The following is a 16,410-nucleotide window of genomic DNA, read 5'->3' on the forward strand; positions in this document are numbered from 1 at the left end:
TGATGAAAAAAAGATTGGACTGTTGTCTCCTGACTGGAGATAATGTAAGGCTTGTCTAGAAAAATCTTTTTCAGTGATACCCAACTGTCCCAAGGCTGATCATCAGAGGTGAAAGGGAATTCTAAAAACAATGTACAGAAATGTACAGAAAAATATAAGCAACCAAGATTAGAACTAAGACTATTTAGTTTCGAAAAGGCTGTAGTTGAAATATCACTAATGCCTAGCATTTTCATCCCTGTTTAGTTTATAGTCTATAAAAAATAAGGATTTTTTTCACACTAATCTTAGTTCTTTTTTTCTATTCAAGGTAATGAAGCTGCATTATGACCCTACTACAAATAAAACTCTTAAAACATGTTCCTATACTCTCCTAAGTTTAAAGTATTTGAATTAATATAGCAATAGCTTGCTCTACAAACTGCAGTTTTTTGCTTAAGCAAGGTAACACTTGTCACTAAAACTCTGTAAATTTTTTTTAAAAAGTCTCTAGTAGTCTACAGTCTCAAAAGTGGACTCATCCTTTTAAACGATTAAAAGTTACTATTTATTTTTTGCCAATACACAGAATTTATTAGCACAAGTCACAGGGGCATGGCCCGAGGCGGCAGCGCTGACAGAGCCCTCACTTGCACTTGTGCAGAGCCCGCCATTTGTCCAGGGGGCCACGATTGGGGACGTATTTGACTCCACAGCCATCAGGGAGGAGGCGCTTCTTAGCCACCTCGTCCTCAAACTCATCGGCGTTAAACCTGGTAAAACCCCACTTCTTGGAGATATGGATCTTCTGACGTCCAGGGAACTTGAACTTGGCCCTCCGCAGGGCTTCAATCACGTGCTCCTTGTTCTGAGGCTTGGTGCGGATGGACATGATGACTTGGCCGATGTGGACCCTGGCCACGGTGCCCTGGGGCTTCCCAAAGGCGCCTCGCATCCCTGTCTGGAGCCTGTCAGCCCCGGCACAGGACAACATCTTGTTGATGCGGAGGACGTGGAAGGGATGGAGCCGCACTCGGATGTGGAAGCCATCTTTGCCGCAACTCTTCACCATGTACTTGTTGGCACAAATGCGGGCGGCCTCCAGAGCCTCGGACGAGAGCTGCTCGTATTCGTCGGACACCATGTGGCCACCCAGTGGGAACTCGTCCACTTTTGCCTTCTTCCGACCCAGGTCAAAGATGCGGATCTTGGCATCCGGCACACCACGGCAGAAACGAGACTTTGGATATGGCTTGTTCTTACAGTAACGGTAGCAGCGAGCTGGGCGGCGACCCATGGCGAGACCAACAGCCTCAGCGCGGCATCCGACGGAGAGAGCGCCCAATGCGCCTGCGCCTGCGCCTGCGTTCATCTACGTGACGTGGCCCATGGGGCACGCTTCTCGCGCTTATATACGTGACACCGCCCACCGCCCCGCCCCGGAACCCTCGAGTCCCAACAAAATTGGGGAGGGGCTCTGTCACCATCTCCACCGTAGAGGCCGGGGCGCCCTGGCCCTCCCGCCCAGGATGAACTGGCTCCTACGCCGAGCAAAGAGGCCGCTCGTGGAGGGTCCTGTGTGCCGCTGGGTAACAAAGGGAGCCGTGGTGCAACTGCAGAAGAGCTGCTCTCCTCCTGCTGGCCATCTTGCGCTTAGAGCCCTTGTCTTAGTTTTTGCCTTAAGCGTAGAATAATATTTTCCTAGAGTTTTAGAAGGAAATGATCTCCAGTTATTCAACATACGGTTATTCAACATACAGTTTCCAGTTTGGTTAAATCGTTCATTTTCCAAAGCCTGTCTCCCCGTAAGCATTTGTATAGATCAATGGCTGATTTTTTTAAATGTACAATTCAGCATTAGGTATACAAGTGAACATTGTAAAGGTAAAGTTTGGGCCTCCCATTGGTCCCCACTTTTCCTTGGTTTGCAATCAGGTACCCTTATTAATGTTATGTGCCCCCCCTCCCCGGGCCGTTTCTGGCGACTGCCAATCCCTTACTTCAAGTTTTTTTTTTTTTTTTTTTTTGAGTCGGAGTCTCACTCTGTCGCCCAGACTGGAGTGCAGTGGCCACTCCCGGCCGCTGCAGCCTCGACCTGCTGGGCTCTGGTGATCCTTCTGCCTCAGCCTTCCAAGTAGCTGGAACTACAGGCGCACGCTACCACACTCGGCCGATTTTTTGATTTATTGTGGAGATGAGATCTTGCCATGTTGCCCAGGCGGGTCTTGAACCCGCGGGCTCAGGCAATCCACTCACCTCGGCCTCCCAAGGGTCGGGATTACAGGCTGAGCCACCAAGCGTGGCCCCTTTCTTCAAGTATTATGGTAAATGATCAGGGTCTGCTTATGCGTGAGAACATGTGGTACTCAGTTCTTTGTTTCTGTGATAAATCACTGAGTATTATAGCCTCTAAGTCCATCCAAGTTGCTGCAAAGTCCATATGTTTGTCCTTTATAGCTGCATAACATTCCGTTATGTATATACCACATTTTTTAAACCCAGTCCAGTTTTGATGGGCAGCATGGTTGGTTCCATGTTTTTGCTATTGTGAATAGTGCTGCAATAAACATGCATGTGCAGGTATCTTTTTTGTAGAATGATCTGAGTTCTTCTGGCTGTAGTCCCAGTAGAAGGATTGCTGGGTCATGTGGAAGGTCAATTTCTGGTTCTTTTAGAAATCACCACACTGTTTTCCATAGAGGTTGAACTAGTTTGCATTCCTCCCAGCAGTGTAATTGCTATTTATTGAAGAATGTTTCTACCTTTCTTGGATAAAGGTTGAGCAATCCTGTTTGCCTGGGACTGTACCAATTTTAGCAATGAAATTTTGGATCCTGCATAACCCTGCAGTATCAGGAAAAAAGGGAGGGTTGGTTACCTTACCACACTTATGCATAAGACACCTCAGAGTCGCAGGTTAAAGTAGGAGGGTGGGAAGAGAAGGAGGAAGGCCAGACAGGGATGCTCTATTAATACATATTTCCCTAACCCTGCAAACATTAGAGAAGAACTGGTTTTAAAAAATGCGTGTATGAATGATGTCTTTCTATTTAAATGTTAAAAGCATTCCTCTCAATTCCAAAACTAAGTGTTCCTCTGCCTTCTTGCTATTGCCATTTTCAGTGTGAATCGTGGTAAGCAAACCTTACAAAACAAAGTATAAAACTTTCTGCTTTAAATATATAGGTAAAGGAGACAGCATGTAAAATATAGGTAAAATAGAGATGGCTTAAAGAATGGGTGGAACACGTTTTAGTAGTGGTAAGCAGGGCAACAGCAGAAGACCGTTTAGATGTATGAGGACAAGATTCTGTTTGGTGCACTGTTCTGTTCCCTGTTTTTGGCAAATTGTGTAATCCATAGCACAGTGAATACACATACTACTGAGGTGTAGTGGTGTGTTGATAAATATTTAACAACTTGCTCATTGTGGGTGTCAAGAGTGGGGGAGACAAAGCACTTATTTGTTGTGTTTGCTGATTTATTTGGTGGAAATACTTCTCAATCACCAATTTTAACCACCTCTGTGGTTTTCTAAACATGAAGATGAAAAAGATACACCCAAACAGCTTCTGTGAGCCCGGTGTTAACTGGCTCCCGGCACACTATTTGACTGTGCATAGACAAGAAAGATTAGGAAAAATAAACTTGACTAATGCTAATGATACATTAACCTGTAATAATAAATTTTGGGATGAACAGAGAGAGATCATTTTCTAGGAGCTCTTAAAAAGCAGACAGGCATGAATGGTTAGACTTGATTTAGTTTTGATTATGAGACAGTCTCTCCATGATTTATCTCGTTTTACCTTTATGTAGAAGACTTCACTATTTATTTATTGATTAGCTATGCATCAAGGCTGCCCTCAAGTACTTGGAATTAGCATTAAACAGTTGGTAGAAATATAATCAAATGTCTAGTGTCCTTAGCCTTCATGCAAAGACTGGAAAAAACCAGTTCTGTGTATCAGTTCAATGCAGCATTTTCTTTCCTTTTTTTTGATACCACCTTTCAAATGTTTCACAGAGAGCTAAACCTAATTTTATTCTCAAAGAAAAATATGCACTGGAGTCTAGCATATTGAGTGACACACACTATGGGTGCCCTTTCCTGCTACAGGAAGTGTCTGCACTGTTGATCATCCAGTCATTATGTAACGTGCCATCCCTTGGTGTTTGACAATATACTGTGATTCAGAGATCATGTTTCTGCTTGGGCTTACAATGAAGTGAGAAGGCTTCACTGATGACTAACAGTCATTTTCACTTACATTTTTAAGTAACTTTACACTGAGAGTTGGAATTTCAATATTTTTGAAACTAGGTGAGCAATTTGACTATCTATATACAGCATTCCTAGAATCTAGTCGTGAATGTAAAAGAGCCATGGTTATGATAGGCCTTTTCTTCAAAGCCAGGCATTTGTACCTATTATCATGACTAATGGGTAGTCATGCTGCTTGTCTCTTGTGCATCTGATTCACAATGGTCGCTTATCTATTTGATGAGAAAATATGCAAATGTGTGTATATTCTGAACAGAAGTATAGTCGGATAATTTTAACTGTTTAATGCTAGGGGCTTAATATATTTTCTCTTTTGACTGATATTTTCTACATGATTATTCTTCTACCTCTGAGAATTTTTTTTTGGAATTTTGGACATAAATGAGCATGTACACTTAGTTTTGTGCTTGGGTAGGACAGGATGATTTCCACCAAAACAAGTAATTTTTGACATTGGGGAAAATTAGATGAAATCAAAAGAGGTAGCACACAAATATGCTCATTAAAATTTGATTGAGTTTCCTTTATGAATTTGTAATTTACTTGTTTAGGTTTCTTAAGTGTACAAGATTTAGAAGCTATTAATTAGTTTCAGGTGTTAATTTATATGTGGTTTGTGAATCTACATGTTTAATGTAATAATAATGATATGATATAATATATGACTAAGATGATTTGAATCAACACAAGAAACTACATCCATTTTGACACTCTATTTTTTTAAAGGGTGTTGTAGTCCAATATGTAAATTTGAGAAACACCGATCCAGTGTTATGATGCTGTGTATAAAGTTTGCCTCCCACATATTGACAGCATGGACTTCTTGTGTTTTAGATCTGAATTCCTGTCTATTCATTTAAAAGGTATACTAATGGAAGCAATGTTGTTATTTACCTACTATCCATTGTGCTTACTAATAGTTTGTGTGGTTGACTAGGTTTAGAGAAATACGTGAAGCAAATATTTAATTAAGTATTGGGATTATTTAATCATTTTACTCACAACACCCAATTAATTGTATTCTAGGTAAAATCATCTTGTACTTTTACTGGTTGGCTCTTTATCCATTAACAGAACTTCTTCTTTTTGAAAGAGAGCAATAAACTTTAGTAATTACATTTATGGGTTCTTTACTTATGAAATCACTAATTCCAATTGATAGAGCACTGACTTTGAATGAATTTTTTTTTTAAAGCTTTGCCTCACTTGTTGTTATGGATTGAATATTGTGTGTTCTCAAAATTTACATGTTGAAATCCTAACCCCCAAGGTGATGGTATTAAGATATGGGGCGTTTGGGAGGTAATTAGGGCATAAAGGCAAAGCCTTCAGAAATGGGATTAGTACCATTATATAAAGAGACCCCAGAGAGCTTTTTAGCCTGCTTTCTACATGAAAATATACCAAAAAGTACGAAGAGGCCCCTCACCAGAATCCAACCTAGATCACTTTGATCTAGGACTTTCAGCTTCTAGCACTATGAGAAATAAATTTCTGTTATTTATAAAGCACCCAGTCTATGGTATTCAGTTACAGCAGCTCAGACTAAGACATCAGTCAAGCCTTTTTATCATTCACATTTTAATTTTTTCCCATAGCAGCAGATATAGAGGACTTGATCAGAGATTAAATATAAAGAAATTCAGTAGCAGGGCATACCCTAAGTTTAGTAAATTTTGAGGATTACTGTGTTGACGCTCACTGTAATGCCACAATATATCTTATGTTTCTAAAGTAATAGTAAAGCTAGGGTCAGGGATGATGTATATCTCTCTAAACTATAAAATATTTTGTATACATTACTTAACGTGATTCCCCAAAAATAATTATCTTGGAAGTCATACAAAAACAAACGTTAATTTGATTTTGAAAGTAAAGAATTAACATTCAGAAACATCAAATGACTCGCCCAAAAATAAAATTTATAAGTGGTGTATCTTGAAAATATCAGTTTATTTGTTAATTATTCTTCAAAATTTACCATTGGGGTGCAACAAAACTGGAGCAGATTATCCTTTGGCATCTAGAAGTTAATCTGGGAGTAACATAAATTATGGATCAATTGTGAGATATCTCTAGAGTCTATAAGGTCTGAAACGAATAGTCTAATATTCCTCTTTAAGAAAAATAAACCAAATTATAAATACAAAACTAAGGACAAAAATATTTACACCGAGAAAGAAAAATTGCAAGTTATAACTAATAAACAACACATAACAAATATTTTTTAAAATATCTTTTTAATTACTTGGTTGATCCATCTTTTAATCTTTCTTGTATTTTCTGGCTGCATATTCTTTTATTTTCTATTCATTTGACCATTACATTCTAATATATTTATGGAAAGAATGAAAACTTAATTCAGTTTTTTCTAGTCAGATTGAAATTTACTTTGATAATATATAAAATTTACTTCAGCCTCACAACTCATTTCTCGTGTCATATCTATCTTTAGAATTGTTGTTAAATTGAGCAAACTTTTGTTTTTATAAAAGGAAACTGTAGCATTTCAAAGAATTTCAAGATTCCCTGGGCAATAACTACTCTCAAATATTAATGGACAGTCCTCATGAACAGGTTTATAATTGATACTCTCTTGTATCCTGTAATGTTACATGGGCTGGAAGTCCCACATAACACATTTACTCATACAAGCTGATTGTTGCATCTCTTTCTAACTTTTGAGTTCCGCGTCATCACTTTGGTAGGTTGAATTGGTGATGGTAGGAGTATTTACAGCATTGGCAAATGCTACAAATCAAGTAATTTTTCTCCCTGGAGATCCACTTATTAAACATATACCTGTACACCACTGTTAATACTTTCTGTTAAATGATGTGCTTTCTTTTTTTTTTTCTTTTGAGTTGGAGTCTCACTCTGTGGCCCAGACTGGAGTGCAGTGGCTGCTCCCGGCTACCGCAGCCTCGACTTGCTGACTTCGGCGATCCTTCCACCTCAGCCTTTCAAGTAGCTGGAACTACAGGCGTGCGCTACCATGGATGTGCTGTCTTTAATGATGTCAGTACTTCATTAGGTCAGGCAGAAATTTAAGTCTTTTTCTAAAGAGCTAAACAATGTATTGTTTTTCATTAACTGGATTAAGAAACAATCCAAGAGCCTATAAATAACTTAAAGTAAAATGTTTGCTTAATTAACTAGAGCCATTGATATCTGAAATTTGTCAACAATTTCGTTTTTGATTACAAAATATTTCCTGTTGATATTATTAATCTTTAATGCACTTGTTTTATAATCTATTAGTTTTAAACCAAAGTTTTTTCTTTTGGTTATTTAATAAAGAAATCAGAAATTACTGCCAAATGAGAAGTCTATATAGTTCAGCTGTATTTTTTTGTTTTTGTTTGTTTGTTTGTCTTTTGAGTTGGAGTCTCACTCTGTCGCCCAGACTGGAGTGCAGTGGCCGCTCCTGGCCACCGCAGCCTCAACCTGCTGGGCTCTGGTGGTCCTTCCGCCTCAGCCTTCCAGGTAGCTGGAACTACAGGTGCTACCACACCTGGCTAATTTTTTGATTTATTGTAGAGATGAGGTCTCACCAAGTTGCCCAGGTGGGTCTCGAACCCGCAGGCTCAGGAGTTCAGCTGTTTTAAGTGAAGTGTTCCAAAATGTCTTTTTAAATTGCAGTTAAAATGGTGCATTTCATCTTTTTCAGTTATTTAAATAAACACCTCTTTGGCCATAGATCTTGTTATTGCAATGCTGTTGAATGCAGGATGAGTCAGCACAAAGGGTAGTCAGCATACTTTCCAAAGCAGTTCTAATACCAGATACACTGCAGTACCTCATCCATACATTGATGTGACTATAGACTGCATAAACACACCTTATTAAACCCAAACTAAGTACATTATCTAATTAGTTTCCTTTTGGCAAGACCCTTTGGCAAGATCCCGAAATTGCCAAGACCATTCGAGTACTGCCTGCTTGCAAGGAAAAGTTTGAAAGAAGGGAAATGGGAGTGCAAAATAAATTGTAAATACAGTGAGGAAATTCATTGCTAGGGCACAGCCAGGGCCTTGAAAAGGACCTGTGTAAATGAAGATTCCTTCATCTGAAGCCTCATTAATTTTGTTAGAAGTAATTCAATTTCTGAGCAGGTGATATTACTGTCTACTTCCTAATATCCCTTTTTATTTTCATTTCCCTAAGTGGTATTCTGCTCTCATTTACTTTCTACAATCCCAGATATCTTCAACATCTCCTGACAGTATTTATACTATAACTTCCCTCAAGTTCTTTCCTCACACTAAAATGTAGAGTGTAGTTTTCAACTTAAAATTTTTCTCTCTCAAGTTTTCCAAGATCAAAGATTTGTAATAAAATAAATTAGTCCTAATAATAATGCAATTTCAAGTAACCAAGACTTGGGAAAATATTTTGATGCATGAGACTACATAAGTTCTTCTAAAATCATGGTTTACATTTTAATTGGTTAAATAAACTATTCAATACATGGTTATTTTTAAAAATACCTAGATAGTTACCAAATTTCTTACAACAAAATAGATTACAGAGGTATTAATGATTTAAACATTAGAATAAAAATAAAATGCTACAAGAAAATATAATGAAGTTATATATATTTTTATATAACTTATATAAAGCCTAATATAAAGGCTTGTTGCAGTAGGTTACAAAGAACAGAATCTGTAAAAAACAAATGAAAAATAACTTCTGACTTAATAAAACATCTGCAAGTTTAAAATGAATAAGTGGGTATATATAGCTATACCTCTGGTTGTTGGCTGGGGTCTCACCTGGAGCTGTTGATCATATTTTCTACATATAACCTCTTAATGCATTATGTGCTTCCTTGAAGCATTGTGCCCATGTTTAAAGAGATAGTTAACCAAAAAAGGGAACCAGGCAGTACCTATGTTGCCTTTTGTGACCTACCCTTGTAAGGTATTCAGTATCACTACTACCACATTTGATTTGTTGAAAGTCACTAAGAAGACTTCTGGTGTGGTGAAGAAAGCACTTCTGAAACTCTGCTTCTCCATAAAGGCAATGAGTACACTGGCAAAAATTGTCAAATGTTTTCAGAACTTTGGAGATTGACTTGCAACATTCCAAGGAGTGTTCGTTCTAGAAAACTCACTTCTCATTAAAAACAATGAGCTTCATTGTAGTTTAAACTTGCCCTATTCTCATTTCCTTTCCCCCAGTTTCATGGTCAATGTGTGATCACTGTGAAAACCAGCAGGCCATCAGCCACTAGAGGGGACCCCTGGGTAAGGAGTCCTTCCACAAATTCCATCTCCAGAGAATTGTTGCTATTTGACTTATTTGTTGGCTCCCTGGTAAAACCTCTTGCACAGGACTGTTGTTATTTGTTCTAAATAAGAGCTGGCTCAGTGGGGAAAGCTCTATTACTGAGTTGTTTTGGAAACAATCAATAAATAGCAATTGTTTAGTATTGCAGCTGCTTGAGGTAGAAATACCATTGGGAAAAACAAAAGGCTGGTCAAAAAATCTTAAAAGAAAAATGTTGGAAATGAGATGTCCATAGGAAGCTCAGAATGTTCTCTCATAATTCTGAAGGTCTAGAAGACCATATATATATATATAAAACGGGCTATGCACATGCTCAAGAAATTCCCAAGAGGGCCCTGATCCTTTGCCTTTGGCTGGCTTTGAGTCCCTGTGTGAATAGGAATGAAGCCTAGACCTAAAACAATGCTGTAAACTGCTGGAACAGTGAAGGAATGCCCCACTATATACACAAAGCTACTCAACCAAGAGTGAAAAACATACTGGTTCAAAGCAATTAAAAAATTTTCTGTCAGACCACCAAGCTAAATGAACAGTCTTTAATGAGCACATACAGCAGGCAATTAAAAATTGAAATATTTACTCCAGGAATATCATAAGCCAGCAAGCAACAGCAACAACAATAATGAAGAGTAATAACTATAAATAAGGAGACAGTGATCTGATTCCTTGAGTTACTATGTGATATTTAACCCAGTTTTCAAAAACAACTTTTGTAAGCTCAAATAAACAAATATTGTCCACAGAGAGGGGAAAATAAGCAATATAAATTGTCCCCAAGAAAGTCCAGATGTTGACTATTAGACAAGGACTTAAAATTAACTATTAGAAATATCTTCAAAGACTAAAAAAAAGTCATGTTTAAAGGATAAAAAATATATGAAAATAATGTCTCACCAAATAAAGACTACTGACAAAAAGATATAAATTATTTTTTAAAAGGAAATCCTGGAGTTAGAAAGTATAATAACTGAATTGAAAATTCTGTAGAGGGGCTCAATAGTATATTTGACTTTGTAAAGAAAGAACCAGCCACTTTAAAAATAGGTCATTTGAGACTATCAAGTCAGATCATAAGAAAAAAAGAATAATGTAAAGTGAACAGCTCTCAGACACCTGTGGGATACCACATGCATACCAAAAGTATGTATAATGATATACATAAAAAGTGGAGGGAGTCAAAGGGATAAATTCCTAGAAAGATATAAATTATGAAAAATAACTTAAGAAGAAAGACAAATCCAAACAAATCTAACACAAATGAAGACATATAATTAATAACTACATTTAATTAGTAATCATTAAAATTCTCACACAAATAAACACCTAAGCCTAGATAGTGAATTCTACAAAATATTCAAAGAAGATTTAATGTCAATCCTAAACAAGCCATTCTAAAATGTAGAAGGGGTGGAAACACCAAATCATTAGCCATTATTATACTAATACTAAAATCAGACATAGAAATCACAAAAAAGGAAAACTAGGGACCAATATTCTGTATTAATAGAGATGTAAAATTCTCAACAAACCCTAGCAAACCAATCTAAAAACATATAACAATGGTTATATTCATAATCAAGTGGGATACTTCAGTACAACACATGATATTAACAAAGGACAGCAAACAACTAATTGATTTAATATACACATAAAAAAGCATTTCACAAAATCCAATATCCATTAATAATAATAATATTGACGATAATAATAAAACTGGAAATAAAAGAGAGACTTACTCATCCTGACAAAGCGCACCTTTGAAAGCCTTCAGCTAACATCATACTTAATGATGACAGAATGAATAATTATCTCCTAAGATCAGGAACAAGGCAAATATATTTTCTCTTACACTTCTACTCAACATTATAGTAGAGACTCTAGCCAAAATAATAAGGCAAAAAACAGAATACAATAAAATAAATAAAGATATCCAGATTGGATGGGAAGTAAAATTATCTTCATTTGCGGATGTTATCTTCTCTATAGAAAATCCTAAGAAATCCAAAAACGAAAAATAAGTAGAACTAATACATAATTTTAGTAAGGTTGTAAGATAAAAGATCAATATATAAAAATTATCATATTTCTTTGTTTCCAAATTTTAGAAACACAATGATTTTACATTAAACACTCAATAGCATTAAAAAATAAAATATAAATACATTTAGCAAAAACATTCAAGAGTGTACACTGAACATTATAAAATATTATTGAAAGAAATTAAAGATCTAAATGAACAAAAAGATACTCAAGTTAATGAATTGGATGACTAGCTATTCTTAGAATGACAACATTCCCCACACCGATCTAAAATTTCAGTGTGGCTCCATAAAAACCAATTCTGCTTCTTTTTGTGGAAATAGTTAAGCTGATCCTAAAATTTACACAGAAATGCAGGATAACCAGAGTATTCATTAAAGTCTTGAAAAAGACTAACTAAATTGGAGGACTCATATTCTGGATTTTATGACATTAAAATAAGTTATAGTAATCAGGACAATGCAGTACTGGCATAAAGATAAACATATGTATCCATTGACTATAACAGAGCTTCCAAATAATCTATTTTATTTATGGGCACTGGATTTTTTTTTAATGTCAAGACTTTAAAACAATTTTTTTACATACATTATATTTTTGAAAATCGAAGTAAGGTAATTTCCACTATCATGAAATAAATTGTATATACAAGACAATGAAGAAATGCAAGAGAACTTGAAATCTCACCACCTTTATAAAACATTTCATTATTTTTCTAAATTTTTTCTATTTATTGCTGCTCCCTTTTATTCTACCTAATTTTTTGTATATTTATGTTTTTTTTCTTTTTTTCTTTTAAAAATGTGGGGTACGAGTCAGGATTGGATATAAAAATGGTCTACATACAGGTGAAATCTTGGCCTCCCATTGGACCTCACTTCGCCTGGATTGGGATCATGCACCCTTATTGATGTTGTGTGCCCCTTGCCCCCCGGCAGTGTCCCACTACTGAGAATTCCTTTCTTGTTATAGGTGTTCAGGATCCACTTATGAGCGAGAACATGTGGTACTCAGTTCTGTTTCTGTAATAGATCACTGAGTACAATAGACTAAATCCACTCAATTTACTGTGAAATCCATAATTTCATCCTTCTTTATGGTTGCATAATATTCCATTGTGTATATGTACCACACTTTTTTTTTTTAATCCAATCCACTTTCGTTGGGGAGCATGTTTGATGTCATGATTTTGCTATGTGAATAGTGCAACAATAAACATGTGTGCACAAGTATCTTTTTGGTAGAATGATTTGGGTTTATTTGGGTATATTCCCAGTAGAGCAATTGCTGCATCTTATGGAAGGTCATTTTCAGTTCTTTTAGAAATTGCCACATTGTTTTCCTTAGAAGTTGAACTAGTTTGCACTCCCACCAACAGTGTAGAAACATTCTCTCTTCTTCATATCCTCATCAGCATCAGTTGTTTTTTGTTTTATTAATAATGGCCATTCTTATTGGAGTTCGGTGATATCTCAATGTGGTTTTGATTTGCATTTCTATGATGATTAGTGAGACTGAGCATTTTTTCATGTGTCTGTTGGCTGTTCTTATGTCTTCTTTTGAGAAGTGTCTATGCATGTCTTTTGCCTCCATATTAATGGGGATGATTGCTTTTTCATTTTGGACTGTTTGAGTTCCTTGTAGATCCTTGATGTTAGATCTTTATAAGATATACAGTTGGTAAATATTTTGTCCCATTCTGTGGGCTGTCTCTCCACTCTCTTGATGGTTTCTTTGACTTTGCAGCAGGTTTTCAGTTTGGTGAAGTCCTACTTGTCTATCTTATTTATTTTTATTTTTTATTTTTTGGTTTATTTTATTTTATTTTTTTGAGTTGGAGTCTCACTCTGTCACTCAGATGGGAGTGCAGTGGCCACTCCCGGCCACCGCAACCTCAAAGGGCTCCGGCGATCCTTCTGCCTCGGCCTTCCAAGTAGCTGGAACTACAGGTGCACGCTACCACACCCAGCTAATTTTTGATTTATTGTAGAGTTGAGGTCTCACCTAGTTTATCTTATTTCTTATGGCATGGGTTTTGATGAGGAATTTTGATTGCCTATTCCAATTTCTGTAAGGGTGTCCCCTACATTGTCTAAGATTCTTATAGTTTGAGGTTTTACATTTAGGTCAGAGTTGATTTTTGTATGATGTGTATCTGTTTCATTTTTCTGCATGTGGTCAATCAGTTTTTCCAGCACCACTTACTGAATAGATTCTGTTCGCCTCGGTGGTTCTTAGTGGAGGCTTTGTAGAAGATGAATTGGTTGAGAAATTGAGGTTTTGCTTCTGAAATCTCTATCCTGTTCCACTGGTCTATATGCCCGTTTTTGTTTTGTTTTTTTTATTAATCAATATTTTTTATTATGGTTTTGTGGGGTACAGTTAAGGGTTACGTGTACAATTACGTTTCATTCAGGCACCCTGTTGATAAGTGGTATTTTCCCATCCCCAGACAGATATTTGCTACTGTTAATCCCATCCCCTTCCCCCCATAGTTTCCCAGTACCGTCAGTCATTTTCCTATAGTATTACATTGGATGTTCAAGGTCCATTATATGAGTGAGAACATGTGATACTCGGATCTTTGTTTCTGTGAGAGGTCACTCAGTATTATAGACTCTAGTTCCATCCAGGTTGCTGCGAAATTCATGATTTTGTTCTTTTTTATGGCTGCATAGTATTCCATCGTGTATATGTACCACATTTTTTAATCCAGTCCTCTTTTGATGGGCAGGATGGTTGTTTCCAGGTTCTTGCTATTGTGAACAACGCTGCAATAAAAATACATGTGCAGGTATCTTCTTTATAGAGTGATTTGTGTTCTTCAGGGTATATTCCCAGTAGGGGGATTGCGGGGTCATATGGAAGATCAATTTTTAGAGCTTTTAGAAATCGCCACACTGCTTTCCACAGAGGTTGCACTAGTTTACACTCCCACCAACAGTGTAGAAGTGTTCCCTTTCACCACACCCTCTCCAGCAGCTGTTATTTTTTGAGTTGTTGATAATTGCCATTCTGACTAGAGTTAGGTGGTATCTCAGTGTGGTTTTGATTTGCATCTCCCTGATGATTAGTGAGGTTGAGCATTTCTTCATGTGTTTGTTGGCTACTCGGATGTCTTCTTTTGTGAAGTGTCTGTTCATATCTTTTGCCCATTTTATAATGGTATTGTTTGTTTTCTTTTCAGTATGTTTCAATTCCTTGTAGATCCAGGATGTTAAGCCTTTGTCAGACCTAGAGTTGGCAAATACTTTTTCCCAGTCTGTAGGCTGTCTCCCTGCTCTCTTGATGGTTTCTTTGGCTTTGCAGAAGCTTGTCAGTTTACTAAGGTTCAATTTGTCTATCTTCTCTCTTATGAGCTGTGGGTTTCAGGTTTTGTACAGGAATTGGATGCCAGTTCTGATTTCCATGAGAATATTTCCTTACTTTTCTAAGGTTCTTATGGTTTGAGGCTTTACATTTAGGTCTCTTATCCATTTGGAGTTAACCTTTGTGCATGGGAATAGATAGGGGTCCTGTTTCAATCTTCTGCATGTGGTCAGCCAGTTTTCCCAGCACCATTTACTGAATAGGTTCTCCTCCCCCCAGTGGTGGGGGTTTGTCGAAGATGAGTTGGTTGAGAAATCGAGGTTTTGCTTCTGGAATCTCAATTCTGTTCCATTGATCTATATGCCTGTTCCTGTACCAATACCAAGCTGTTTTGATGATTGTAGCTTTATAGTAAAGTTTGAAGTCTGGTATTGTGATACCACCTGCTTTGTTTTTTCTGCTGAGGATTGTTCTGGCTATTCTTGGACGTTTGTGTTTCCATATGAATTCCTATGTTGTTTTTTCTAGGTCTGAGAAGAATGTTGTTGGTAATTTAATGGGTATTGCATTGAATTTGTAGATTGCCTTAGGTAAGATGGACATCTTCACCAATGTTGATTCTTCTGATCCATGAGCATGGGATATTTTTCCACTTGTTCGTGTCAGCTTTGATTTCTTTGAGCAGTGTTTTGTAATTTTCATTGTAAAGGTCTTTCACGTCTCTGGTTAGGAAGATGCCAAGGTATTTCATTTTTTGTGTGTGGCTATTGTGAATGGAATTGTGTTTTTTAATTGGGTTTCTGTGTGTTTATTATTGGTGTAGAGAAATGCAATTGTCTTTTGTACATTTATTTTGTATCCTGAGACTTTCCCAAAGGCCTTTATCAATGTAAGGAGGCCTTTGACAGATTCTCTTGGGTTTTCAAGGTACACCATCATATCATCTGCATAGAGAGATAACTTGACTTCCTCTTTTCCTATTTGAATACCTCTGATTGCCTCCTCTTCTCTGATTGCTCTAGCCAGGACTACCAATACTATGTTGAACAGGAGGGGAGAGAGTGGGCATCCTTGTCTAGTTCCAGTTTTCAGGGCAATTGGTTCCAATTTTTGTCCATTTAGGAGTATGCTGGCTGTGGGTTTCTCGTAGATGGCTTTTACTATTTTGAGGTATGTTCCCCGTATGCCTAGATGTTCAAGGGTTTTTATCAAGAAGGGGTGCTGGATTTTATCAAAAGCTTTTTCTGCATCTAGTGATATGATCATGTGGTTTTTGTTTTGACATCTGTTGATGTATTTAATTACATTTATGGTTTTACGAATATTGAACCAGCCTTGCATGCCAGGAATGAAGCCTACTTGGTCATGATGGATAATTTTTTGGATGTATTGCTGAATCCGGCTTGCTAAGATCTTGTTGAGAATTTTAGCATCTATGTTCATCAAAGATATTGGCCTGTAGTTCCCTTTCTTTGTTGGATCTTTACCTGGCTTGGGTATCA

At 37.0% G+C, this 16,410-nt stretch overlaps 1 protein-coding gene across 1 annotated transcript; it reads right to left on the bottom strand.

The window, feature by feature from the left end:
* Positions 1–550: 550 nt before the first annotated feature.
* LOC103251313 (60S ribosomal protein L10-like) lies at positions 551–1,299 on the bottom strand. The gene has a single exon (XM_008049896.2). The coding sequence runs from the start codon at positions 1,274–1,276 to the stop codon at positions 626–628; it is 651 nt and encodes a 216-aa protein (XP_008048087.1). The 5' UTR covers positions 1,277–1,299; the 3' UTR covers positions 551–625.
* Between the last annotated feature and the right edge of the window lie 15,111 nt (positions 1,300–16,410).

This window comes from Carlito syrichta, unplaced genomic scaffold (assembly GCF_000164805.1).
Source record: "Carlito syrichta isolate Samal-C Ts95f unplaced genomic scaffold, Tarsius_syrichta-2.0.1 Scaffold139137, whole genome shotgun sequence".
NCBI classification, from domain to species: Eukaryota; Metazoa; Chordata; class Mammalia; order Primates; family Tarsiidae; genus Carlito; species Carlito syrichta.

Bases quoted from the DNA above. Each gene is read 5' to 3' on its own strand.
- LOC103251313 (XM_008049896.2), bottom strand. From the start codon at position 1,276: ATGGGTCGCCGCCCAGCTCGCTGCTACCGTTACTGTAAGAACAAGCCA.